The sequence below is a fragment of the Notechis scutatus genome, chromosome 2, assembly GCF_049901735.1.
Source record: "Notechis scutatus isolate UNSWTSFEM ecotype Mainland chromosome 2, rNotScu1.2, whole genome shotgun sequence".
Classification (NCBI taxonomy): domain Eukaryota; kingdom Metazoa; phylum Chordata; class Lepidosauria; order Squamata; family Elapidae; genus Notechis; species Notechis scutatus.
The window spans coordinates 124,631,365-124,656,964 of record NC_142010.1 but is presented as its reverse complement, the minus strand read 5'-3'; the positions used below and the strand labels follow the sequence as shown (position 1 = coordinate 124,656,964).

The 25,600-nt window shown below is 36.7% G+C and overlaps 1 protein-coding gene across 1 annotated transcript in view; it reads left to right on the top strand.

Annotated features, from left to right (window-relative positions):
- CEP112 (centrosomal protein 112) overlaps positions 1–25,600 on the top strand; it is a 284,870-nt gene that overhangs the window by 6,223 nt on the left and 253,047 nt on the right. Inside the window, exons 3-4 of the mRNA XM_087956092.1 lie at positions 1,177–1,367; positions 2,449–2,618. Coding sequence (XP_087812218.1) covers positions 1,177–1,367; positions 2,449–2,618 — 361 coding nt within the window. The remainder of the gene's footprint in view (positions 1–1,176; positions 1,368–2,448; positions 2,619–25,600) is intronic.

Sequence of the window (25,600 nt, the reverse complement as noted above, 5' to 3'; positions counted from 1 at the left end):
AGGGCCCAGGAAAAGAGCTTTCTCTGCCATTGCCCCTCTGCCCTTTGGAACCTTCTTCCCCTAGAGGTGAGGCAGGCCGCGGCCCTCCTGATAGTTTGTAAATGCTTAGCTGGCTCTGTCAACTTGCTTGGGGCCCACAAAAGAGCATGCAGTCATTGGGCTGGCTAGTACTCTGAAGCCCCTCCTCCACTTTTTAAATCTTGAACTTTTAACTATTCCTATGTTAACTGTTTTTATTATAATATTTATATATAGTTTTTGTGTTGTTATATTTATTTGTACCCTGCCCAAAGTTGCTGTCTGTGGAGATAGGCAGTTCTTAAATATGGTATATAAATAAAAAAGTGGTAGATAGTTTGAAGAACATTAACATGCCTAAGTTAAATTTACTATATTTTTAATTTACCTTATGAGTTAAAGATAAGAATAAAAATTAGAGACATTAATACAGTGATGAGAGCAGTTGGATAGAAAGCAGTCATTGGTAAAACTGAGGTAAATGAGTTATTATTCAGTTCAACTTGAAAGAATGGTACACAAGGAGAACAACTTTTTGTTTGGAAAAACTCTTAAATTCCCAGAATCTTCAGAGGAAAAGGATACAATAGTTAAATGTAGCAAAACATCTTCCATCTTTGTATTAGGATTAATCTATAATGTGAATTTCTCATATGAATTCGGAAGTTAAAAATGTATTTGCTTCCCAGTGCCTAGTGCCTTTAAATGTTGGAAGAGTCAGTCCTTGCTTACTGAAGTTGGTATAAGAACTTGCCTAATTTTCAAAGGAGTCACACTTTGGCTGTCTAAACAAGCCCCCCAAAAATAATTTTCTTTTCACATGAATAAATATGTTAACACAAAAAGCCAATTAATTTAATTAATTTGCCAATTAATTTAAAAAATAATATAGCATGTAACTATTTATTAATGTAGCACGTAACTGTTTAATTTTAAAAAAGAGTCCTAACTTAGAAGTAAATATATCAGGCTGTTGGCATCTTAATGTTTCTTGTTTGTTAGATACTTAAGGATAATATTCTGCACAACATTTTAAGTACTTGATACACTTGTTTCATAATCTTTGTCTTGAAATAAAGAAGTTGCATGTTTGACTTCAGGATGGAGAAATATTGTTACTAATTTCTGTTTCCTAAATGTATCTTTTGCCTTCTTCAGAACGTTACAGATGTGCTGTTTGGATTAAAAAACTTTGTGAGCCTTCAGGTGCTGGCACAGGAATTGTTGGTAGGAAGAATAGAAACTTATATGCAAAACTGCTTCTTCATATGCTAAAGAGAGGAGTGCTAGAGGGACCATTTACACAAAAACCTGAATCAGGCATTTTGAAAACACTTCCATCATACATGGTAAACATCTAATTCTTTGCTATAATTTAAAATCAGTATGTTTCATATTTCTGTTTATGGGAAGAGAGAACTGATTAGGGCTTCTTTTATTAATACAATTTATATAGCTGCCCAGTTATTCAAAAACTCTGGAGAATGAACAATCCCCCACCTTGAGAATTAGGCTAAAAGAAATAAACTAAAACTGCTTTGAGGCGCAATAAAAATGCAAAAGTACTAGATTTATTTGCCCGTGTCAGAGTTCCCATAATAATGACCTAAATCAATGTCTGGGTTTACTCTTGATGCTTAATATCTAGTTGAATAATACATCACAGGATGATGTTACCACTAATTTAGAATAGACTAGTATTAACATTAAGAACTGAGATATGATTTAGCACCATTAAATGTGATAAGATGCATGAGGAAAATTGAGGGCAAGGATAGGAAGCAAGGATGCAGACTATGACCTTGTTGCAAACAACAGTAAAACCAATCTGGAGTATAAGGAGGTTACATGGCTATTAATTGCTGTAATATTCTGGAGGCTATTTTAGTAATTTTAATACATCTGCAGTTTTCCTTATATCTTGGTTTGATGAGTGATGTTGAACATAGCATTCATAGGACTCATCAAAGAAAGTTTGAATTATGGGGCATTAATAATGTCTTGGGCACTTTTGTAGAAAACATAGTATGAGAAGATATGAGCCAAAGATTTTACTACTGCAATATGAAAGAGGACATAGCTGCATATTTTTTGAATGTGCCTCAGTCTATTGATAGTACAGTACTGTCATGATAGTTGTAGGAGATTTAGATATATTAATAGGGAAGTTTGTAAAATATATAACTTGTGCACATTTGAATACCGTTCTGATTTAAACTTGCAACAAAAGGTATATTAATTGGAACTTGAGATGAGCTACTGTGTCAAGAGCTCAGGTCATATATTATACTAAATGATGGTTTGTTGAATAGGTCCAATGATTACCTAGCATTTAGAGTTATTGTGGGATTTATTTAAACACAGTAAGGATTATTTCTGGAAACTTACATTATGAAACATATTTTTCAATATTCTCTTTTGAAAATCTAGTCAATATATTTTGATGAACCAAGTTCAAAAAGAGCTTGGAGTAACATCCCAGAAGATTTACGTGACTGGGTCATGGAAGAATTGGGCCAGAGTGACCATAAACCAGATGAATCCTGGAAACTTTCTTTTAAAGAAGAATCTGCTTTGATTAGTACACCATTTAAACAGAGGTAAGAATTAAAAATATATCATTTTTTTTAGAATAGAATTCTTTATTGGCCAAGTGTGATTGGATACACAAGGAATTTGTCTTGGTGCATAATTAATGCTCGACTGATGTTCTTTTTCATATTTTCAAAATGAGTAATTTTTAAAATAGATCATGGTTGTAGTTTATCTCTAAGAGACTTGGTTTCTTCTGATGTGGTAGATTTGCCTTTGTTACTTGATAGAATATCAGCTTATTAAGGTGGTGTCATTTGTACTTATGGCTTGGCTTCATTTGTATTCATGGCTTGTCCTTACCAATTGGTGGTTACATTTCTTTTTCTAGTACCATGCTTCATTTTTGCCTCAGTAAATTGCATTTTTACATCAGTTAACTGTCATGTTTATGTGTTTAAAAGTTCAACACAAACAATATGCGTGTCAGTTTGTTGTAGTGGTTGAGGCACTAGGCTAGAAACCAGGGGACCATGAATTCTAGTCCCATCTTAGCTATGAAAACCAGCTGGATGACCCTGGGCCAGTCATACTCTCAGCCCAACTTACCTCACAAGGTTGCTGTGGAGTTATTTGTAGAAACAATAAAGGTGGGATACAAACAAACAAAAAAATAAGGCAAGAGTGGATCACCTGCAGCCTTCAACTCTTTTGGTAGTTTTTGTAACCTTCAGAATTCAGTGATGGAATTGCTGAATATCAGTGTCACAGTTCATGACAATTGAGGTTAGAATTATGTGACATAGATAATCATAGATATGTGTCATCAACTTGGTATTGACTCTTAGCAACCACATAGATTTTTCTTCCTGACAATCTGATTCTAACCTGGCTCAGATCTTCCAGTAATGAATGTTTCCATTGCTCTTGTAATGGAGTCTATCCACCTTGTTGTTGCTCTTTTCTTTGCTTCTATCCTTCTTTCTATTATACCCTTTTCTAGAGAACTAGGTCTTTCCATAATGTGTTGGATAATTTGAGGTTGGTCATTTGTGCCTCTAATGAGGATTCTGGATTGAATTGTTCAGCAATCTTTTGATTTTTTTCTTGCCTGTTTATGGTAGTCTCAGGAGTCTTATTTTATTTGTAAATTGTACTTATGAGGCCACCCATCTCAGAGAACGTTATTCTAAACAATGAAACCATAAAATAACATTGCTAAATCAGAATGACATTAAAATGTTGATGTTACTTAAAAAAAAGACTGGATGATAGCATTAGACATTAGGGACAAGTATTCTCCAACACCAAAATTCAAAAATTAAAAGTTTGCTCCTTTATTGTTGATGTTTGATTCTAAAAGGCAGAAGTTATCTACCATATTGATGTCTTCATTATAAATTCTAAAGGTGGTTGCTGTACTTGCCAATAGCTTGGTCTTCTTTATATTTAATCTTAGTCCCATTTTCTTCATTATGCTTCATTTTCTTCATTATGACTTTTATTAATAAAACTTCCAGATCCTTTGCATTTTTGTCTATTAGAAGTATCATCAGCATATGCTTCTTCCTTCAGATTTAAATCTGCATTAAAGATAGCACTTGGCTAAAAATGGTAATTAGAACCAGAATTAACATTGCTAAGTGATATGGTTATAAAAGTGTGGTGTCATGTGACTGCATCATTTAACAACACATTTGGCAGTCCCTGTTGTCATTAACTGAATCCTACTAGTCGTTAAGGAAGGATCCACTCTCATCCAAGCCATTTGTAGATTGGTCTCTCCCATCCCTGAACTTCTGTAAGGGAAGGGACTACCACTTCTTGAACTCCCCCCACCTGCCTATCTCCCTCCCCAATCTCTGCCCTTTTAACTTTTTGTCTACCTGCTGATGCCAGCTGCCCCCAGTTCCCAGACAAGATTAAGTGCTTGATTATACTGTATAGTACAGGATGATGGCAGTGAAAGGACAGACTGCCTGAACAGGTTGTATGTACCTGTGTTCCTTCCCCATCTTCAGGATGTCCCACCTAACAACAGAAATATTGGACAGGAGACTAGAAGGAGGGAAGACAGGGTGATTGCATGGATGTCTGCAACCATGGACTTCAGGATGAAGAGGTGGATTAAACAGAGCCAAACCTCAGGAACCAAAGTACAAACGATAGATATCCTAACGAGAAGAAGTAACAGGAAAGGAAGCAGAAACTGAGAAAACGGGTGTGAGAACTGTTTCTTTTCCTCAGTCTGGCACGAGGTACAAGTTTTTCAAGCTGTTTCCCCTAGATAGTGTAAAGATGCAGAATAAGAGAAAAAGAATCAAGAAGTCCAGCTAGAAACAAATAAGGAGAAGAGATAAAAAAAAGTGAAGATTTTGCAGAAATGGACAATAAAAGTTAAAAAAAGATTAGAAAGATTGAATTCTGTAATGAAAGCTCTATGGAGAGTGACCATGGAGATAATGAGATTAAGGACACTGAAAATGGGTCAGAAATAAATATATCTGAGATACAAAACAGAAAGATATGAGAATATAGTGAAATTGGACTTTAAAGTCAAGTGTAGATAAAGACCTTATAGAAAATAATTAAAATATAAAATAGTTTTATTATTAAGATGTATCTATCTGTACAATAGTTCTAGACATAATTCCCTTTTATTTTATTTGTAAGGTTTCCTATTTTAAAGTACTCCTTGCTCTCATCGAGGGGGGATATAAAAATCAATTGTCCAAATTTCCACTGTGTTGTGTCTGTTGTAATCTGGGTCAGTCTGGTTATTGGTGGCTCAAAAAGAGTACCCATGACAGATGATCCTCTCATATTGGATGACTCTCACCCTGTTACTAAGGAAGACTGATGATCTTTTGGAATATTATTGTTTTTTATGAAATGACTAGATTAATGCCTTTGGATATTTGGTTGCTGATGTTACCATGTAAGAAAAGAACATCAGAGGCTATGAAACAGAAGTACAGTGGGAAGATGGAACATCCAAAGCTTGAACATGGGAAACCTTACCTAGTGAAAGAGGAAATGATTCAACTTAAACAGTGGTCTATTAGGCACCAGTGAGTTGAAATGGATTGGACTTTTTCAGTCAGAAAATCATTTTTTTACTGTTCAGAACATGAAACATAAGGAACAGCATTGCTTTCTTAAGTTGTGTATAATGCAGCCACTGACAAAATTATATATATTAGATTTCATGCAGCCCCTTTAATATGATTGCAATTCAAGGTGATGGTGTGATATGGATGCAGGAGAAAAGGAAGTTGAGTTTGGCAGTCAAATTACATCTGAGGTTGATAGAACAGTTAAGCAAGACGTGCTGCTTGTAGCTGAAGATCAGAATGCCAACATTGAAAATATTAAGAAGGGAAATATAGTCAGATTGTATGGCCAAGGAAACAAATGAAAGAGAACAATTTAATCAGTTTTTTAATCAAATGGTTTCTTCATTGCTACCTTCAAACAACTAAGCAATGCCTACATATCTAAATATCACCAGATGGAGCACACAAACACCGCATTAACTATATTATTGTGCAAAGAGGTGGAAGAGCTCAATTATAATGGTAAAGATGTGTCCAAGGGCTGATTGTGGAACAGATAATGAACAACTGAGGTCATGTTACAAGTTAAGCTAAAGGAGAAGAATGAAAGTCGAGTTTCCAGATTACAATCATAAGCATATACTGGTAATCTTCTATTAATGATCACATGACTAGCAATAAATAAACAAATAAATAAATAAATGTATTGGCCACCCATCTTACCATGATAACTCTGGGTGGCTTAAAATATTAAAAGGGTAAAATTATACAAAACCTATGCACAATATGAACAAAATACTATAAAAATATAAATACTCAACCCTAACTAAAAGATGGGGAGGGAGGGAGGGAATAGGATGAGCAGGGGGAGATGATGTGAAGCCTCTCCCATTAGAGTCCCAAGCCAACTGGCAAAACCATGTCTTTTAACTCTTGCAAAAGATCAGGAGGGTGGGGGCTAACCTCACTCGGGGTGAGTGTGTATGTCAAGATGTTCCAAAGAGCAGGAGCAATGGCAGCAATCTTCTGGACCCCACCTGCCAGAATACCCCGGCCATTGGGGCTTGCAGCATGCCTTCTTGGCTTGCATGGGTGGGACAGCCAGCCCCATTGAGTAATCATTTAGTAAAGTGTTCGTTAAGTAAGATGTCATGTGACTGCCTATATGATTGCTTCATTCAACAACCAAAATCACAATCCCAGCGCACCTGGTAGTGGTCATTAGGTGAATGTATGGGTCATTAAGTGGATAGAGTTACAGATAAGGGAGACCATGGGAGGTTATGCTGAGGACTCAATGAATTTCCACAGAAGCCAGCAGAGAAGATTGTGAATGGCGTTCACATGATAGGGAAGGCTTGGCAAGCAGTCATAATTGTGAACAGGTTGTCAAGCACCCAGATCACAGTCACATGACCGCTGGCTTGGTGGTGCAATGTTTTGCGACAACCAGAAGTTTTAATGGGCCTTAAAGCTCCATGTACATATTTTGGAATGAAATAGAATTGTATATCATACTTTAAAATCGTATAGAGAAATTGAAATTGAGGATCAGTGCTTGGAGAACCCTTTTTCAAAAGCTTGCCAGTATTTTTTTTGGAGGATCATGTAGACACTATTAGAGGCAATGCTTAGTGAATTAAATGATAGAAAACAACAAGTGGAAAATGTGAAGCAACAATTACATAAATAAAGTGCATTAGTGTTTTAGGAGCAAGAAGGGCAGGGAATAATTTTCTCTTGTCCAATTATCAATTTCCATTTAATAGTTGTGTAGCTCAGTGGAAGCTCAATGGAATATGAGCATTCAAAAATATTAAACTGTCTCAGTGAAATTAATACATGTAATTGTTTCTTCCCAGAACCCGCAATCACTTTGATAATGCAAAATATATGTGTTTTAATGAGGCAGAGAGAAATTTAAACTCCTAAATTTGAATACAAATTAAAATAACTAGTTGTGAAATATATTCTCTGTAGTTACAAAAATAATATTATGGCACAAAAGTAATGGATACTGGGATTTTATGTGTCTTAGAGGATTATAACTACAGTGTAAATGCATACACTGCATTAAAGTCGAACCTTCAGACACTTTTGTTGCTCAGAGAATGTGTCTATTTGAAAAAAAACATACAGTATGAGGATGCTCATTTTTCATTATTTTTTGGGATGATTTAAGCTCCTGGCTTTTGAAAAGATAAACATACATGCTGTATCTTTCACATTTCTCTTTTTGCATGGGCATTTAGAATAGAATAGAATAGAATAGAATATAATAGAATAGAATACTTTATTGGCCAAGTGTGATTGGAGACACAAGGAATTTGTCTTGGTGTAAATACTCTCAGTATACATAAAGAAAAGGTACATTCGTTAAGAATCAAGAATCATAACGTACAGCACTTAATTAGTATATATTTGTTCTTGTTTTTTTAAATAAAACAAAATGGCATAAACATTTAAATCTTTCTTGAATGAACTTTAAGAGTTTGCTGCAGTTGAATCAGTAAAAAAAGTTTCAGACTGGCTAGCTATTATTATTTGTTTCTAAGTGTAAGATGCTGAAATAAACAGCAGGTGGTGGTAGTGTACTACTGTAGAACAGACTAAAAGATTTCTTTGTGCTTTGTGAGAGTTTTTTGAGGGTGCATTTTGATATCCATTCTCTTTTTAGCTGGAATGATTTGCTGAAAAAATTAGTGATTTATAAACAGTAAAAAGACTTTTCTAATCAATCCAAGTTATGTTTCACATCAAAAGTTGATTGTTTTGGCACACTAGAATTATAACTTATCTTTTAATGGTCTTCTTTTTATTGTGTTTGTGACAATTCCTGTTCCACATGTGATCACATCTCTCTGCAGGAATTGACAGTTGAGATTGATGGAAATATAGCAGTCTGTAATTGGGAGGGCTACTCTTTTTGATTTTGCTATGTCACTTACTGTCCTTTTTACTGTACCTGTAATTCCTCCCTAATAATTTCTTGACAGCAATGGAAATGTATAGATGGCCACTCCTAGTAATATGGAAAATCAGAACAATAATGCAAAAGCTAGAAGGGTTCCAGCCTGAATTATAATGTTACTGTAATACCGATATAGCTGAATTTTAGATTATTGAAAAGAAACCTAATTGCATCTTTTGTCCCCATGCATTGCAGTCAAATTATGACATCCTATGGATGTGGTTGCTCATGAAGTATATAGCAGTATTTTCTTTATAATGACTTTCATTGGTAACTCTTTTATTATCTGATATAAAAAATGAGTATTTTTCCTTATAAGATCTTTAAAAATATCCTTTTCTAAAAAAAAAGACTCTTGGTATGTATTTGCAGTTTTGGAGAGGTACACCTTTTATATTATCCAATTATTACTCTCTTGTATTGTCATCTTGGTATCTATGCAGAAAGTTGAAGGTAGGCTATGAATTTCTAGCATAAATTGATTCCATGTCAAAATCCCCCCCCCACCAATTATTTTGAGCTTTGAAGAAATGTGAAGAAATGTGAGCAGTGGTTATTGACAAAAGCAATATCACATTGTAAACTCCATCCCGTTGGCAGGGATAGGCTGACATGATGGCTGGCTCAGGTATTCTGGCAGTTGAAGTCCACAGGTGATAAAGTTGCCATAGTTGCCCACCACTGCCTTGTGGGCATGCTTGTGATGTAGCAATGCACTTCAAAAAAGGAGCAGAACTTGCATGGCAATACTCAATATAATGCATCAGTCTGATACTCCTTCACTTTCTCCTGTTGATAAAGTTGTGCATGCTTTAAAAATGTATGTTTGGTACTCATATGAGGTCATTTTCAAGGTGTGCACAGCCATAGCAATGTATGTTGGATGTAACTGGAGATTACTTTCCCTCTTTATGCTGCTGTCTTTCTGTTTTGTTAGTTTTATAATAAGTAATTCAGAGTGTTATGGTGACTAGATGCCAGAAATACAACGTAGGCTGAAGGGTAGTACTTGGTCTTTTGTTGGTACAGTATGAAAAACTATTTTGTATTTAGTTTTTAAAGAATTCTTAAGCTCATGTGGTCTATTGGCTTATAATGCAGCTTCTTTTTGAAGCTGAGCAAGCCTGGATTAGGTTAAGATCAAGGTGGGAAACCACTTGAGAATCTCATGTACATTTAATTTACCAACATTATTTTTAAATATTTTTGCCACTATACAATGCCAAGAAAATGTTGTGGTTTAAGAAGGAAAATGCTGTGTTTGCACCTCTAGCTGCTTCAAAATGTCTTTTTGTCTTTAAATACAAAGCATTTGATTACCCTAATATCTATGCCAACTTGAGCTCCTGAAAAATAGAAGATAACAATATGAGAAGTAGTAAATATATAATAAACTAAAGAAAAATGACTTGTAAATAAACTTAGTTCAACATTACCTAATATTAAAAAATAACCCTTGGCATCATAACTTGTGCACAATAGACTACTTCATAGTAATTTATGATGATGATCTGTGACTGAAATTTTGATGGCTCTCTGAAGACTCCACTCTAAACAGCTTCCAAATTAGAAGGCCAGTTGCTGAAATAAGATTTAAGTAGTCCTTTTAGGATTATTTTGTTCTTTTTGAATATACTAAAATATGATGGAAACATACGTCTCTTACCTACAAAAATATCAAGTGTTATATGTATGCACATCATATAATTTGGTTTTAATATTTAAATAAATTTAATTTACCATGTAGGAAAAAATAGAAATGGAGTAGTGACAGTGAAATGCTTGTTCAAGTTTAAATAAGTTAGCTTAGTGATGGTGAACCAATGACGTGTGCCAAAGGTGACATGCCACAACATTTTGGGTGACACATCAGTGTTCACCTATATTTGATGACAACTATTTCCAAAAGCAGACCTCACTCTTGTATGATTTTCAAAGGCTGCAGAAGCAACACAAGAATGGGTCATGGTCTGTTTTCTACATGGCCTCCAGAATCTTCAAAAATCGTGAAAGAACAGAGAGTGCTTTTGCACAGTTTTTGGAGGCTGTAGAGGCTGTGGAAGAACATTTTCTGAAGTTGCTTCAAGAACAAAGGCCCCATGTGACCTGGCACAGCCTCAGATAGGCCAAAGGGGCCTGTAAAAAGGAAGAGAACACTGCCTGCAGGTAAGCATCACTCAGCAGACTCTGGGAGGTGCTGGCCCCTGGGGACAGAGGCAGCCTTTTGGAGTGACAGGGGAGGTCCCAGGTCTGCACTAGAGGCCCTAGGTCTGATATCATATACATGTACTGTGTTTCTCATATAATAAGGCCGGGTCTTATTTTTTTTTGAGCCCCGAAAAAATGGCTAGGCCGTCTTTTGGGGGGTGACTTAATTCCCCCCCCCCTTGCATCTTTGGGCGGGCAGGCGGCGATGGCTTGGATGTTGACCTTGGCATTGGTGGGGCACTTCGTATTGGGGTCAACGCAGGCAGCACCATATCCGGTGTGCAACAAAGTACTTCCTAACGGCAAGCCCCCACCATTCCCCCCATTTTGCATGTTTTAATATAGGCCTTAATTTGGGGGGAGGGGCTTAATTTCATTTCATGCCTATAAAACATGCTGGGACTTCCTATTGGGGGAGGCCGTATTGTTGGAGAAACAGGGTACATATACATATACACATACATCCAAACTCACTTTAAAGGGCTGTGGTTTTAGGGAGAAGTATTAGAAGTAAGTTCACTATCTTGCGTTACATATTAAAATAATAAAGATGGGATAAAAAATTATTTTTTGGGGTGGCTTTGAGTTAGTGTTGGCTCCTGGCAGTTGCCTGGGCAAGTGCCTTCAGTTTTCTTGGCAAGATTTCAGAAGTGGTTCGCCATTGCCTTCGTAGGGCTGGGAGAATGTGAGTTGCCCATGGTTACCTAGTCGACTTTGTGCCTAAGGTGGAATAGAACTACCAGGCTTCTACTTTTTTTTTTTTTTAATTTTTATTGGTTTTTAAGACAAACATAGACAAACAAAACATAAAAACATCAAGCCATCTTCCATATATATACATACAGTGTGTCGGTTGGTTTACAAATTGCTTTGTGCTTCCATTTCGTAGTCTTCAATTACAATTACATTGTATACATTAATATCATTGTTAATCAATCATTTGACTATACTTTTATTCATTCATGTTTTACGAAATAATCCATATTTTACTTAATTTGTTTTATGACAGTTCATATAATCATCTCAAATCTATCCTACAATCATTTTATAGATATAGTAAGAAAAGAATACATCTTTATATATTTATTATTTTCCAAGAATCTACATATTTCATTACCATGTTTTATTGTCTAACCATTGATAGAATAGATCCCAAATTTTATAAAATTGTTTATCATCTTGTTCTCTGATTTCAAATGTCAATCATCTCATTTCAGCACATTCCAATATTTTCTTAATGATTTCCTCCTGTAATGGTATTTTCTCATTTTTCCAGTTTTTGGCAAATACAATCCTAGCCGCTGTTAATACATTTACAATCAGGTATTTCAATTCTTTATTATATATTTCAGGTAAAATTCCCAATAAAAATATCTCTGGTTTCAAGTCTATATGCTTTTTTTTTTCATTTTTTCCAACCACGTGTGGATTTTAGTCCAATATTTTTTGGCATCCGCACAAGTCCACCACATATGGTAATATGAGCCAGGTATCTGATGACATTTCCAACATTTTTCAGATTTGTTCTTGAACATTCTTGCTAATCTTGTTGGGGGAAAATGCCACCTGTAAACCATCTTATACAAATTTTCTTTATATGCTGTTGACATTGTTATTTTATAATTTTGAGACCACAGTTTTTGCCATTTCTCTAGATCAATCCCATATCCAAAATTCTTCCCCCAAGCAATCATAGTTTCTTTAACTTGTTCTTCTTCTAGTTTAATTTCTAATAAATATCCATACAATTTTTAAATCACCTTTTCATCAGTACCTGTAAAAATCTTATCTAAGTCAGTTTATCATAGAAACCTTCTGTTTTAGAGACTTTGTCATACCTTGAATGTATTTGCGCATATGAAAAACAATTCATCTTTATACCTTGTTCCTCTAATTTTTGCATAGATTTAAGTTCACCCTTTTCATTCAATATTTCACCATATCTAACTGTTTGTTCCTTTTTATATATTATAGGATAAGAAAAAACTTCAATAGTCGATAGCCAGACTGGAATTTTCAAATAACATTGCCTTTTAGTCTTCTCCCAGTTTAACCACAGAGACTCCCATATATAATGTCTTCTAAAATACCCCTGTGTTTTAGTTCCTTTATACCATAGAAAAGCATGCCACCCCAACAACAGATCATGTCCTTCTAATGTCAACAATCTAGTATTTCTTAATGTTATCCATTCCTTAACCCACATCAAATTTGTAGCTTGGTAATACAACTCCCAGTTAGGCAAACCAAATCCTCCTCTTATTCTGGCATCTTGCAAAAGTTTTAACTTTATTCTCGCTTTCTTACCTTGCCATATATATTTCAACACAATTTTATTTAAATCTTCAAAATAATCTTTTCCAAGCCTAACTGGAATTGTTTGGAACAAATGTAGTATAGTCATCTTGATTGTTGATATTCTCCCTATTAATGACAGTTGTAAATTTTCCCATTTCGCCAAATCTAGCGCTATCTGCTGTTTAAGTTTAATATAATTATTCTCTTTTAGTGTACTACATCTTGCTGTCAAATGTATCCCCAAGTACTTGATCTTATTTGTGACCTGAATTTTCAATACATCTGCCAGTTCTTCCTTTTGTCTTGATAGCATATTCTTTGTCAAGATCTTTGTTTTATCTTTATTTATTTTCAAACCAGCCACCTTTCCATATACCTGTATCTTTTCTATCAATTTTGATGCTGTTTCTAGTGGGTCTTCTAAAATGAAAACCAGATCATCTGCGAATGCTTGCAACTTAAATTCTCCCTTTTTAATTTTCATCCCTTTTATATATATCCTTTTCTTCTCTAATATTTCTGTTTAACACTTCCAAGGTTAACACAAACAACAAAGGTGATAGTGGGCACCCTTGTCTTGTTCCTTTTCTTATATCAATAGAGTCTGTCAGTTCTCCCTCTATCATTACCTTTGCCGTTTGCTTATGATATATAGCTTCTATTGCTTGAATAAATTTTTTACCAAAGCCCATCTGTTCCATCTGTAATAACATGAATCGCCAATTCACATTATCAAATGCCTTCTGTGCATCTAAAAATATCAAAGCCATTTGTTTTTCAGGGTGTCCCTTGTAGTATTCCAAAGTGTCCAAGATTACTCTCATATTGTCTTTAATTTGTCTCTTTGGCAGAAATCCATTTTGATCAGGATGGATAAAATTGTTTAAGTATTTTTAAGTCTTTCTGCCAATATTGAAGCAAAAATTTTATAATCTGCGTTTAGTAAGGAAATAGGTCTATAGTTCTTAATTTGTAATGGATCAGCCTCCTCTTTTGGGACAACTGTAATATAAGCTTCTGACCATGATTTGGGTATCTTCTTCTTTAACATAACTTCATTCATAACTTCTAGCAATGGAAGGTTGAACGATTCTTGTAGTGTTTTATAAAATTCTGCCGGAAGTCCATCTGGGCCTGGTGCCTTTCCATTATTTTGCTTCTTGAGTGCTTCAGTTAACTCCATCATCGTTATATTGCTTTCTAACATTGTTTCAATCTCTTTAGGTATCTGGGGTAGATTAGCATTCTGTAAGTACTGTTTAACTCTTTCCTCATCAATATTCTCTTGTGTGTATAGTTTCCCATAATAGTCTTGTATAATTTCCTTCTTCTCTTTACTACCATAGCAAACTTGGCCTTGGTCATCTATTAATTGCAATATTTTCCTTGATTCTTTCTCCTTTCTCAATTTATATGCTAACCATCTACCTGGTTTATTTGCATCTTCAAAATAGTTCTGTTTCGCACCTCTGATTTTCTGTGCTAGTTCTTCTTTTTCCATTAGTCCCATTTTATGTTTAATTATTTCCATTTTTAACTTAATGTCCTTTTTCTGTAGCATTTTCTGTAGCTCTTTTTCAAGTCCTTTATACTCATCCTCTAATGCCTTAGAGGCTAGTCTTTTCATGGTATTTCTTTTCCTTGTATAGTCTATTATCAAGCCTCTGGCATATGCCTTCATTGTATCCCATACGTTCTGCATTGATGTGTCTTCTTTTTTGTTTTCTCTAAAGAAGAAAGCCAGTTCTTTCTCCATCCACTTTTCTTTTAATATCTTATTATTTAACGTCCATCTAGATCCTTTTCTTTGTCCTTTCCATTTAATTGTCATTGGATTGTGATCTGCCCAAGTACTTGTGTCAATATTTATTTCTTGAATATTAGCTAACAATTCTGTTGACATCCATATCATATCTATTCTGGACCATGATAAATGTCTATTTGAATAGAAGGTGTATTGTTTGTCTTAGCATTTCTTTCTCTCCATGTATCTTTTAAATTTATTTCATCTATCATTTAGGGCAGGGGTCCCCAACCACCGGGCCGTGGACCGGTCCCGGTCCGTGGATCATTTTGTACCGGGCCGCAAAGAAAATAAAAATTAAAAAAAATGGCGGCTTTCTCTGCCTTCGGTGAATGCTGCTGGGATCAGGGATCAAGGACACAAATGAAAGAAGGGGAGGGAGGAAGCAACCAAAGCCTGTCCTGCTCTCCGGCTCAGTGGCTTCGGTTTCCTCCCGCCTCGTTCCTCTCTCAGTCGCTCTCTCGCTCCTCCACCAGCCCAGGAAGAAACTGCTTCAAAGAAGCCGGCAGGGTGGCTTTTCCTGTCGGCGCAGCTCCTCCAGCACCCGTTCACCCCCCACCCCGCCGCCCTCGGTTCAATCCAGTGCTCCGTTCTGCCTGCCTGCCTGCCTGCCTTCGTTTCTGGTAGTTTCGGAACAGCTTCAGCTGAGAATAATAACTATTCGCCTCTTTTACTCAGCGCTGCTCCGAAACAACCAGAAACCAAGGCAGGCAGGCAGGCAGGCAGGCAGAACGGAGCGCTGCATTGAACCGAGGGCAGCGGGTGGGGTGAACGGGAGCTGGAAGAGCTGCGCCGACAGGAAAAGCCACCCTGCCGGCTTCTTTGAAGCAGTTTCTTCCTGGGCTGGTGGAGGAGCGAGAGAGCGACTGAGAGAGGAACGAGGCAGACACCTGAGGGATGAGGCTGAGGGAGGGAGGGAGACACCTGAGGGATGGGGCTGAGGAAGGCAGGGCCGAGAGGCGGGCTTCTCAGCCATCCTGCAGGGACTTGTCCTGAGCCGCGGAGACAGCTGTGGGCCGCCGCCGCCCAGCGCTCAGTTTTGAAGGCGCTCCTCAGCCCGGTGCAGTTCCTGAATCTGCAGCTGAAACCCTCCGTTTTAAATGTCCCAATAGAAGAGAATATCTGTCGCTCAGGGTTGCAATGAGGAGGCATTGGCGCTCTGAACTTGGTGGTTTGCTGGCAGACGTTTTATTACCCGACTAGGTAACAACATCAGATGTTACTAGTCAGGTAATGAAACGTCCTGCAAGCAAACCACCAAACTCGACTCCTCCCCCGGTCCTTGAAAAAGTGTTTCTGCGTGAAACTGGTCCCTGGTACAAAAAAGGTTGGGGACAACTGATTTAGGGAGAGTCTTTCTGTTTTGCTTTGTTGTTTTCTGTGCTGTATAGTCCAATTTATTATTTACAATTCCATTAAAGTCTCCCATCATAACTATATTAGCATAATCCAGTTCAATTATTTTCATATGTAATTTTTTATAAAATTCTTCTTGATTGTCATTCGGGGCATAGATTGCAATCAGGAATGTTTTCATATTATTGTCCATTATTTCCACCATTAGTAACCTTCCATCGTCATTGGTATAGATCAATTTCGCTGGGATAATATCTTTAATGTATAAAACCACTCCTCTTTTCTTGCATTGTGTCAAAGAAGTAAATATTTTCCCTAATTTTAGCTGTAACAACAATTGTTCATATTGCTTTTTAATATGTACTTCTTGTAGGCAGATTATATCAAATTTTAATTTCTCTAATTTATGGAAGGTTTTCCTTCTTTTAAAGGCTGAATTAAGTCCATTTATATTAATTGTAATCAATTTTTTCTCTTCCATGGTTATATTTTGTAGTTAGGTTTGACAGCTCTCGTGGATCTTGGTTCACGTTGTTCTTTGGCTTCTTCCTTTCCACCTACTGCACCTTCTTCTTTTTCAGTCGTCATTTGGCAGTCCTCTTGGAATTCAATTAGTGAAATTTCTTTTTCTGCCTCTTCCTCTTTCCCTCCAAAAAATTCTGTGTAAAATGATTCAGCTTTCTCAATTGAGTCAATTCTATATCTCTGTTCTTGCCATGTGAACAAACCTTCTGGAATCAGCCATCTATAATTCACCTCTTTTTAAAGTAGCAATTTGGTCAAGAATCGGTATTCTCTTCTCATCTCTTTAACTCTTCTGGGTACTTGTTTCAAGACCACAATCTCCTTGTCTTTGTATTTCAATGTTTTCTCTCTTGCCACTTGCAATATTTGCGTTTTAATGGCTTTCTTTGTAAATCTAATGTGAACTTCTCTTGGTAAGCTATTTCTCATTGCATATCTTGTGAAGACTCGATAAACCTCGTCTATTCCATCCATCATCTTCTCTTTAGTTATTTCCAAAGCTTCAGCCAAAATTTCTATCATTGTCTCAGCTAGGTTTTGTCCCTTTTCTTCCTCTATGTTTTGGAATCTGAGGTAAAATTCTGATCTGTCCATCTCCCATCTCAACATCTCACTTTTATCTTGTTCAACCACAGTTAATCTGCTATCAATATCTCCAATCTTCTTATCTCTTTGTTTATCTTCTTCAATTTTTTGGAATCTCTCATCATACTTCAGCATCATTTGTTGAATGTTCTCCACCTTTTCATCAGTTTTTCCTGTTCTTTGTTCAATGTTCTCTATTCTCTTTTCAATATTCTCTGTTCTTATTTGTATATTTTGAATTCCTTGCATAATCATCTGCAGTGTCACTTTTTCCTGTTCTTTTTCTTGCTGTAACATCGTCTGTATTGAGCGTTGTCCTCCAGATGGTGAAGAGGAAGAAGTAGAAGTTGAGGAACCAGGGGCTGTTAGTTTCCTACTCATTTCGGACAATTCAAAATCTTCAGGTTCTTCTAGACCTTAATCCACTTGTGAAATAACCAATTCCAAATAAAAATAGTGGGAAAAAAGAAGCCAAATAATAACAGTAATAATAATTAAAAAAAATTCTTCAGGTTCTTGTATACCTTAATCCAATCGGTTGGCTAGATAGCAGTAAAAACTCAAAAATGGAAAAGGCGGAAAAATAGAAAATAAAAAACTAAAGAAGAGAAAAGAAAAGTTCTTCAGGTTCTTCAACACCTTAATCCAATTAAAAAGTCTCAGATATAAAAGGATGCATAAGAAAAAAAAGAAAGCCACAAAAAAAAAACACCCCAATATGGAAGGTAAATAGAAAAAAAAATACAAGGGAGGGAGAGAGAAAAAAGAAAAGAGACTACTCCCTTAAAAAAAAGGAAGGAAATCATTAATACTAAAGCTTTTCCTTTAAAATAAAATGCAAACGTAAAAATTAGACTTCAAAAACAAAAAGAAAGACAAAAACAAGTTCCAAAAGGCCAAAAATCCAAATAGCTATTACAAAAAGTAAGCTAGTAAGGAGGGGGTTGTTAAAGTAAGAAATAGCCCAGCTTAAAAAAAAGTAAAAAGAGCACACTGCACCTTGTTTGGTTATCCAAGGCTTTTGTTAAAATTTATAACTCTCTTCTCCAGAGTCTTATCACCTTTTTTTCCCTATAAACTTCAACACCAGACTCCAGCTATTGATAGAAACCCAGAAGAGCACCTGCAATAATACTCTCCCATGCTCTTCCCTCTATCTTATCAAACAGGCAATGTCCTTGAAAAGAAGTCTCAGTTCTTTCTCAGCCTTGTCTGGTCAAGAAAAAAAAGAGATATAATATTTCCAAGCCTCTAGTTGGCAGTGTTACAAAGTTTCTTCTGCTTTCACTTTCTCCCCTCCTTTTCCAAACAAGATATAATAAAAATTAATTAAAAAGGGAAAAAGATATTAAAAAAGAAGGGAGTTTCTGGCCTAGAATATTATAAAGTCAAAAAGGAGAGAAAGGATAGGTGGAAGAAAAACAAACCAACAAACCAGTCCAGTTTCAAAATATAAAATCATGTGTAGAAAATCCAGCAATGAGGAAAAAAAAAAAAATATTACTTTGACTTCTTGTTTAAAATCACCGCTTAATCACTTCTGTCAATACTTTTACAGATTCTTTCTTTTCCTTAGGGTGTCCTTTCAAATCTTAAAGTAAAAAAAAAAAAATTCTCACCAAACCGGCACACTTTCTCTTTTCGTTCTTTTTTATTTCGGAGCTGTCCCAACTTCAGCAGCTTTAATGGCTGCCTCTTTGCCACTGGCAAAAAGCGCTTCTCCTGCATCTACCAGGGACTTTGCGGTGTCCCTGGGATCGACAGGATACGCTCTTTACATTCACCATCTCTTTGGTACGGTTTAGATCCGTTTGGACCGTCCAGGAGCAAGGATATTGGCAGCGATCTCAGACCTTCGAGATTGCATGCCGTATCGTCGCGATGCCAGCTCCGCCCTCTCCCCAGGCTTCTACGTTTTAGCCTGGTGCCTTAACCATCACACCAATATGGTACCAATATGACATGTAGAAGTTAAAAAAAAAACAACCCCTCAAAACAACATGATTATTTTTGTGTACCAGTTGTTTTGGTCTGATACACTCTGTTTCACTATGTTCTTATACAAATTGTTTTTAAATAGTTTTTGTAGGTTTATGATTGTAAATAACATGTACCACATTGCTTTAGTTGCTGTTGTTGGTTGTTAAGCAGGAAATAGGAGTCCCAGTTAAGGAACATGAAGAATGGGCATAGGGGAGGGTATGGAAGGCCCAGTACAAGCTACATACAAGTAGGGCAAGGGGTACTTGGTATGCTACAAGTTCAGAAAGTCTGAGAAATGAGGGCATCGGGTTTCTGTATGCCATCACAGGATGATAGTAGAAAGATGGTGTGGGGTATGTGTGTGCATATATATGATCACAGGAAGACTGAAGAAAGAAGGCACATAATAAATGCATGCATGTGTGCAATTGTAGTGAGGCTGTGGAAAGAGGCCATAGAGCAGGGGTCCCCAACCACTGGTCCGCGGACCGGTACCGGTCCGTGGAACAAGTCCTACCGGGCCGCTGGCTTGCTGGGCGCCGCCATCTTTTTTTGATGAAAAAGAGGCGCTTCCGGTGAGCTTTTCCGGGTAGAAAGCCATTTCTACTCGGAAAAGCTCACCGGAAGCGCTGGCGCCGCCATCTTTTTTTGATGAAAAAGTGCTTCCGGTGAGGTCACCGGAAGCACTTTTTCATCAAAAAAAGATGGCGGCGCCCAGCTAATGCCGGTACCGGGCCGTGCCATAAAAAAGGTTGGGGATCACTGCCATAGAGTACATGCAATCGCAGGGAGGCCATGGAATGAAGGCATGGTGTATGAGTGTGTGTATAATTAGGAGGTGGCAGTGCAAAGAGGCCACAGGGGTTATGATCTTCTTTGTCACCTTCTCATTGATTTTGTTTGGGGGAACCTGGTAGAGAAGATTGCAAATGGAGATTGTAACTGCAGAATGCTTCAACTGTTCGTAAATATGAGCTGGTTGTCAGGCAACCGAATTTTGTTTATGTGACTGCGGAAGTGCTGCAACAGACAGAATTTTGAGTCCTGCTCTTAACATCCCTTTGTTCAGCATTGTCGTAATTTCAAACAGTTACTGAACAAATGATCGTAACTGGAGGTCTACCTTTATTATGTGGTTCCAAGATACCTATTATGGGATCTTATAAATAGAACATTAGCTGCCTTATTTGTTTTGGAAGATATTTTATTGTAATGCAAAATTGAGTTTGTCTATTTAAATTTATTTCTGTGCCAGATATTAATAAAACTAAGAAGTGGAAGCCTTCACAGTGATTCTGACATAGGAAGATAAATAAATAAAGATAAATAAATAAGAAGATAAATAAATAAGAAGATAAATAAATATTTATACGTGGGAAATTTGATAAAATAATAACTCTTAACATTTATGTATATTCCTGGTTATTTATTGAAGACTAAGAACAGTAAAAAAAAATCCACACAAGATAATTTTATAGTAAGAGGGATTTCAGTATTGACTTCAGTATTGATTCATTAAAAGCTGAGACTGGAGTTCTTGAGAGATTTCAAAAATTTAATGCATTGTCATGGGTTCATAGATGCAAGGACAATTAAGAATCCTGCAATAAAAGCACACGTTTTATTTAAGCACACATAAGTCCACTTCTACTCCCACTTTATTACAGCCAAATAATTTTTTACAAATCAATGCTTTTTTCACCCAAATTATTTTTCTAGAATGAAAAAGATTGTAATTGTATGTGGGAATGACTTTAGGGAGACCAGGTGATTTCTGATCTCTCCTTTGCTTGATCCTTTCTCACTGCTGGCATGATGACATTGCTTTCAATGTGTGGAAGGCTGAATGGCTTATTATCTAGAAATCTTTGCAAGGGGGAAGGGGCAGAAAAAGGAGAGATTACAGTGGTTCTAAAAACTAAAACACTTTTTAATAGTTCTATTTTCCTTGATTATGAAAACCAGACTTGTTACTTTGAAATTGGGGTATGGTATGGTAAGAGGTTTATTGAATAGTCATAAGACCTTATCAGTAGCATAACATAAATATATAACAAGACAAAATACAGATAAGTTAGACATGTAAGAATACAGTAATAAAAACATATGTGGAAAACCAGGGAGTCAAAAATCGGATAAGATCACCCTTGCAGGATACACCAATTTGTTCAATATATTGGGTTCTTAGGACCGCTGCCTTGATTATAAACTTAGCAGTCCTACAAACGATGTGTACATTAGAGGCCCGGAGGAAATATAACAGTCTGTGGTTTGATTCCCAATGGGCTGTTCTTTCCAGTAGAAATGATAAATATTTAAGCCTAATGCGGGCATATATTTGGCAGTTGAACAAGATGTGGGAAATATCTTTAATGGCAGATGAACCACATATGCAGGTTCTCTCGTGGTATGGTGCCTGGTGGAAGCGCCCATGTCTGGACATGGAATCCAGTAACTCAAATCTGGCTCTGGTATAGGCTCTTCTCTATAATTGTGACATACCCATTGAAAGGTATTTTTCAGGTTGGAAGATGTTTTTATTCTTAGCCAACCATCTTATAGATCTGTTTTTTGCTAATAATTCCATGTCAGTCTGGGCACTAATATCCAAGACTCTCTGTTTAAAAATTTCCCTTGCCTGGGAAGCCCTTGACAATAAATATTGGGTAGAAAACCCATGTCTTAAAATGGCTCTATGGAGTTGACTGGCCCAGGAGTTAAATTGGAACTTATTTAACTGTTCAGTTAGGCATAGTTTGGGAAGTCTATCCGAATCCATTGATTGTATCTTTAGCCAGTATGTAAATGTTTTAATGATTAAATGGCTATGTAAGGAGTGGATACCCAATTCCGCTCTTGACTGCTGAAGCAGAAGTGTTCTTATCAGTCCCCAATAAGTGTCTTAAAAAGCGGGTCTGTGTTTGTTCAAGTGCTTTATTTAAACCCCACAGTTCTGCACCATATGTCAGCATTGGAACTATTTTTGCCCTAAATACTTTCAACATAGGGGTCAAAGTGCCTGGGTAATTATGGTTAAATAATTTATATAATCTTTTGGTGCTTATCTCAGCTCTTAATGCACTACTTTTAAAGTGATTAAACCAAGATCCTGTGTTAGTAAAGACCACTCCTAAGTAGGTGAAAGAATTTACTTGTTCGATTGACTCCCCATTAATCTGCCAATTATATTTCCTACTTTTTGTGCTGAAAACCAACACTTTAGATTTGCTTTTATCAATATTTAAGAAATTCAAAGTACAATAGGTGTTCAGCTTATGCAACAGTCTCCTCAGGCCTATTTGTGAATGAGCCATTAATACCATGTCATTGGCATATAAAAAGGTATTAATAAATTTATCAAGAATCTTTGGCATATGCAAATCTACTGCATGCAGGAATCCTGGTAAATCATTGACATAGAGATTGAAAAGCATTGGGGCTAAAATGCAGCCCTGTCTTATGCCAATATTGGTAGGTATGCTCTTAGACAGGGATCCATTTACGTCAGTACGGATTTTCACATGGGTATTTGAGTAAAGGGCCCTAACCAGAAAAAGGAGTCTGGGCTCCATGTTCAGGTCCACCAGTTTCCTCCACAAGATATTTCTGTTTAATGAATCAAAAGCTGCACTTAGATCAATAAATGCAGTGAATAATTTCTTACCCATTTTTAAATTCCCTGTTACCAAATTATATAATGTGAAACAATTATCTATGGTAGATCGCTCTGGTCTAAAGCCTGCTTGTTCCTCCGCCAAAAGATTATTCTCCATAACCCAGATTTCAATTTTGCTCAACAAATGCTTTGCATACATTTTAGCAACCATTCCAATTAGGCTTATTGGTCTACAATTATTTGGATTGCCTCTGTCTCCTTTTTTATGTAAGGGAACAATAATGGCCACTTCCCAACCCACAGGTATGCGGCCAGTATTGTTTATAAATGTAAATAGCCCTGCTAAAAAGGGCGCCCACCAGTCCATATAAGTCTTAAATAATTCCGGGCGCAAAAAATCTTCAGGTGTCTTATTAGGTTTTAATGATCGAATAATGGATTTAATTTCTGAAACAGAAACAGGGGGCCAGATAGGGAGATTTTCTAAAGTTAATAAATCATTGCTTTGGGTATGCATAGAGTCCTGATTGGGTTTAAAAAGAAGATTAGAATAAAAATTCTCGCACGTTGAAGCAGGAATGGGGGTATCAAAATAAAATTTACATTCCTTCAATATACCTGAGACAACATTCCAAAAGAAAGCTGAATTTGACCCTTTTGCCCAAATTTCCAAGTCCGACCATAATTTAGTTCTAAAGGAAGCATTCTTAGATGCTATCAATTTCTTATAATCGCGCCTAATTTTCAACATGTTGCTATAGTTTTTTGAGGTGGGACATCACTGAACCCTACGCATTGCAGCTCTCAAATATTTTCTACTGTACGAACAGTCAGAATCAAACCAGCTAACTCCAACTTGTTGGCGGTTTCTTATCGGAAGTTTGACAGTAAGAACTTTCTTCAGAGAATGACATAGATCGTCATAATGGGCCATAATATTATCTCCGTATATCTGAACTGCCTTGAAATAAAACTGAAATTGGTTGGTGATTACTACCTTCCCTCATGTGGACTTGTATATCTGCGAACCTCTCAAGCTTATCTCTTGAAACACATATATGGTCTAGAACGCTACTGGAGTTACTTAAGTGATAAGTAAAAGGATATATAAAACCATAGTCCTTACCTCCTATAATATAGAGATTACAGTTATAAATCATAGAAACCAATTGTGTACCTGCAATATTTCTTTTGTAATCACTGGAATGCCAGGGAGGAATAGATAGTAAATAATCCTCAGGATTAACACCAGAATAAACAAAGTTATGTAAAGATGCCCCTACCCTGGCATTAAAATCTCCTGCCAAAACTATAGTAACGTTAGGATGTTGGACATTTAATTTTATAACTGTCTCTTCCAAATTTGCCCGGATATTAGGTGTATAATAAGGGGTGTAGTGAGGAGGGATATATATATTCAGCAATATCAATCCGAAAGAACCATAGAAGAACTTGACAATTAAATGAGAAGAAGAAGCATCACCAAAACCGAGCTTCTGGGCTTGCCAGCCCAACTCTGCTTTGGCTAAAATTGACAAGCCTCCAGAGGCCTTTCCTTTAGTCTTAGATTTAACTGAAGGAATAGACCACGAATCAAAGCCAGGCAGATGGATCTGTTCTTCATCCGTGGTCAGCCAGGTCTCCTGAAGGGCTATAAGATCAAAGTTTATCAGGAAATCCTCCAAGTCACCATCCATGGCTCTGGCTTTCCAGCCAGCAATATTCCAGGACAATAGGTGAAAATAATCTACTTGCTTGTCATTTGTCATTATAGGGAGGGAATTAATGTGAGCATTGGGAGGGACACCAACATTTTCCAGTCATCCCACAGGAGTAATATTATCCAAGATTCCCTCAGAGTCAAAAAAGACGCGCTGGTTTATTTGCCTTCACTACTGCCAAATTGGTAAACAGACTCCAAATGCTTCTGAGGGCCAACAACCTGTTGCAAAGGTATCATTGTAGGTTGGCCCAGTGGGATAGTGTCCGAGACCAAAGGGAGTAGCAACGAGCAGGTGGGAACCTCCTTATGATGCAGTTCAACACCTACTCCAAGGTCATCTTCTATTTGTTGTTCTATTTGTTGTTCCACAGTAATTGAGCAACCACTCCTTTCTTCTTGCCTGTACACCTCTTTTACAGAGTTATTATTTGCAGCATCTATATAAGAGGAATTTCATCAGAATTCTCAGAAAGAGCATTAATAACATCTGCAACCAGGATAGCAAATTCTATGGAAGGTTTTGCAGCTTTACGTGTGACTTCTAAAAGATCCTTCAGGTCGTCTAATCTTTTAATGATGCCCGCTTGTTCTAACTCTGGCAAAGTACAAAAAGAATTAATCAGGCTTGACTCCAGTATCTCAGTACGCTGCCGGATAGGAGGTTGATTTTTCAAGTTGCCACTTCTCAAGGGTGCAGGAGAGATAACATCCTTAGAGTTAACAGCTTTAAAATCGTTGCAATTAAGCTTGCGGAAAGCAGTGCTCTTCTTGCCAATATGAGTTATTAAAGGACTAATACCCTCCTTAGTAAACACGCAAGTAGGAAAAATTCCAAATTCACTAAGGAAGGAATTCATTTTAAACACCATACTGGCTATAGTGGGTTGTTTAAAAGTCAACAAAATAAGTTTAAAAGCCCCTCTGG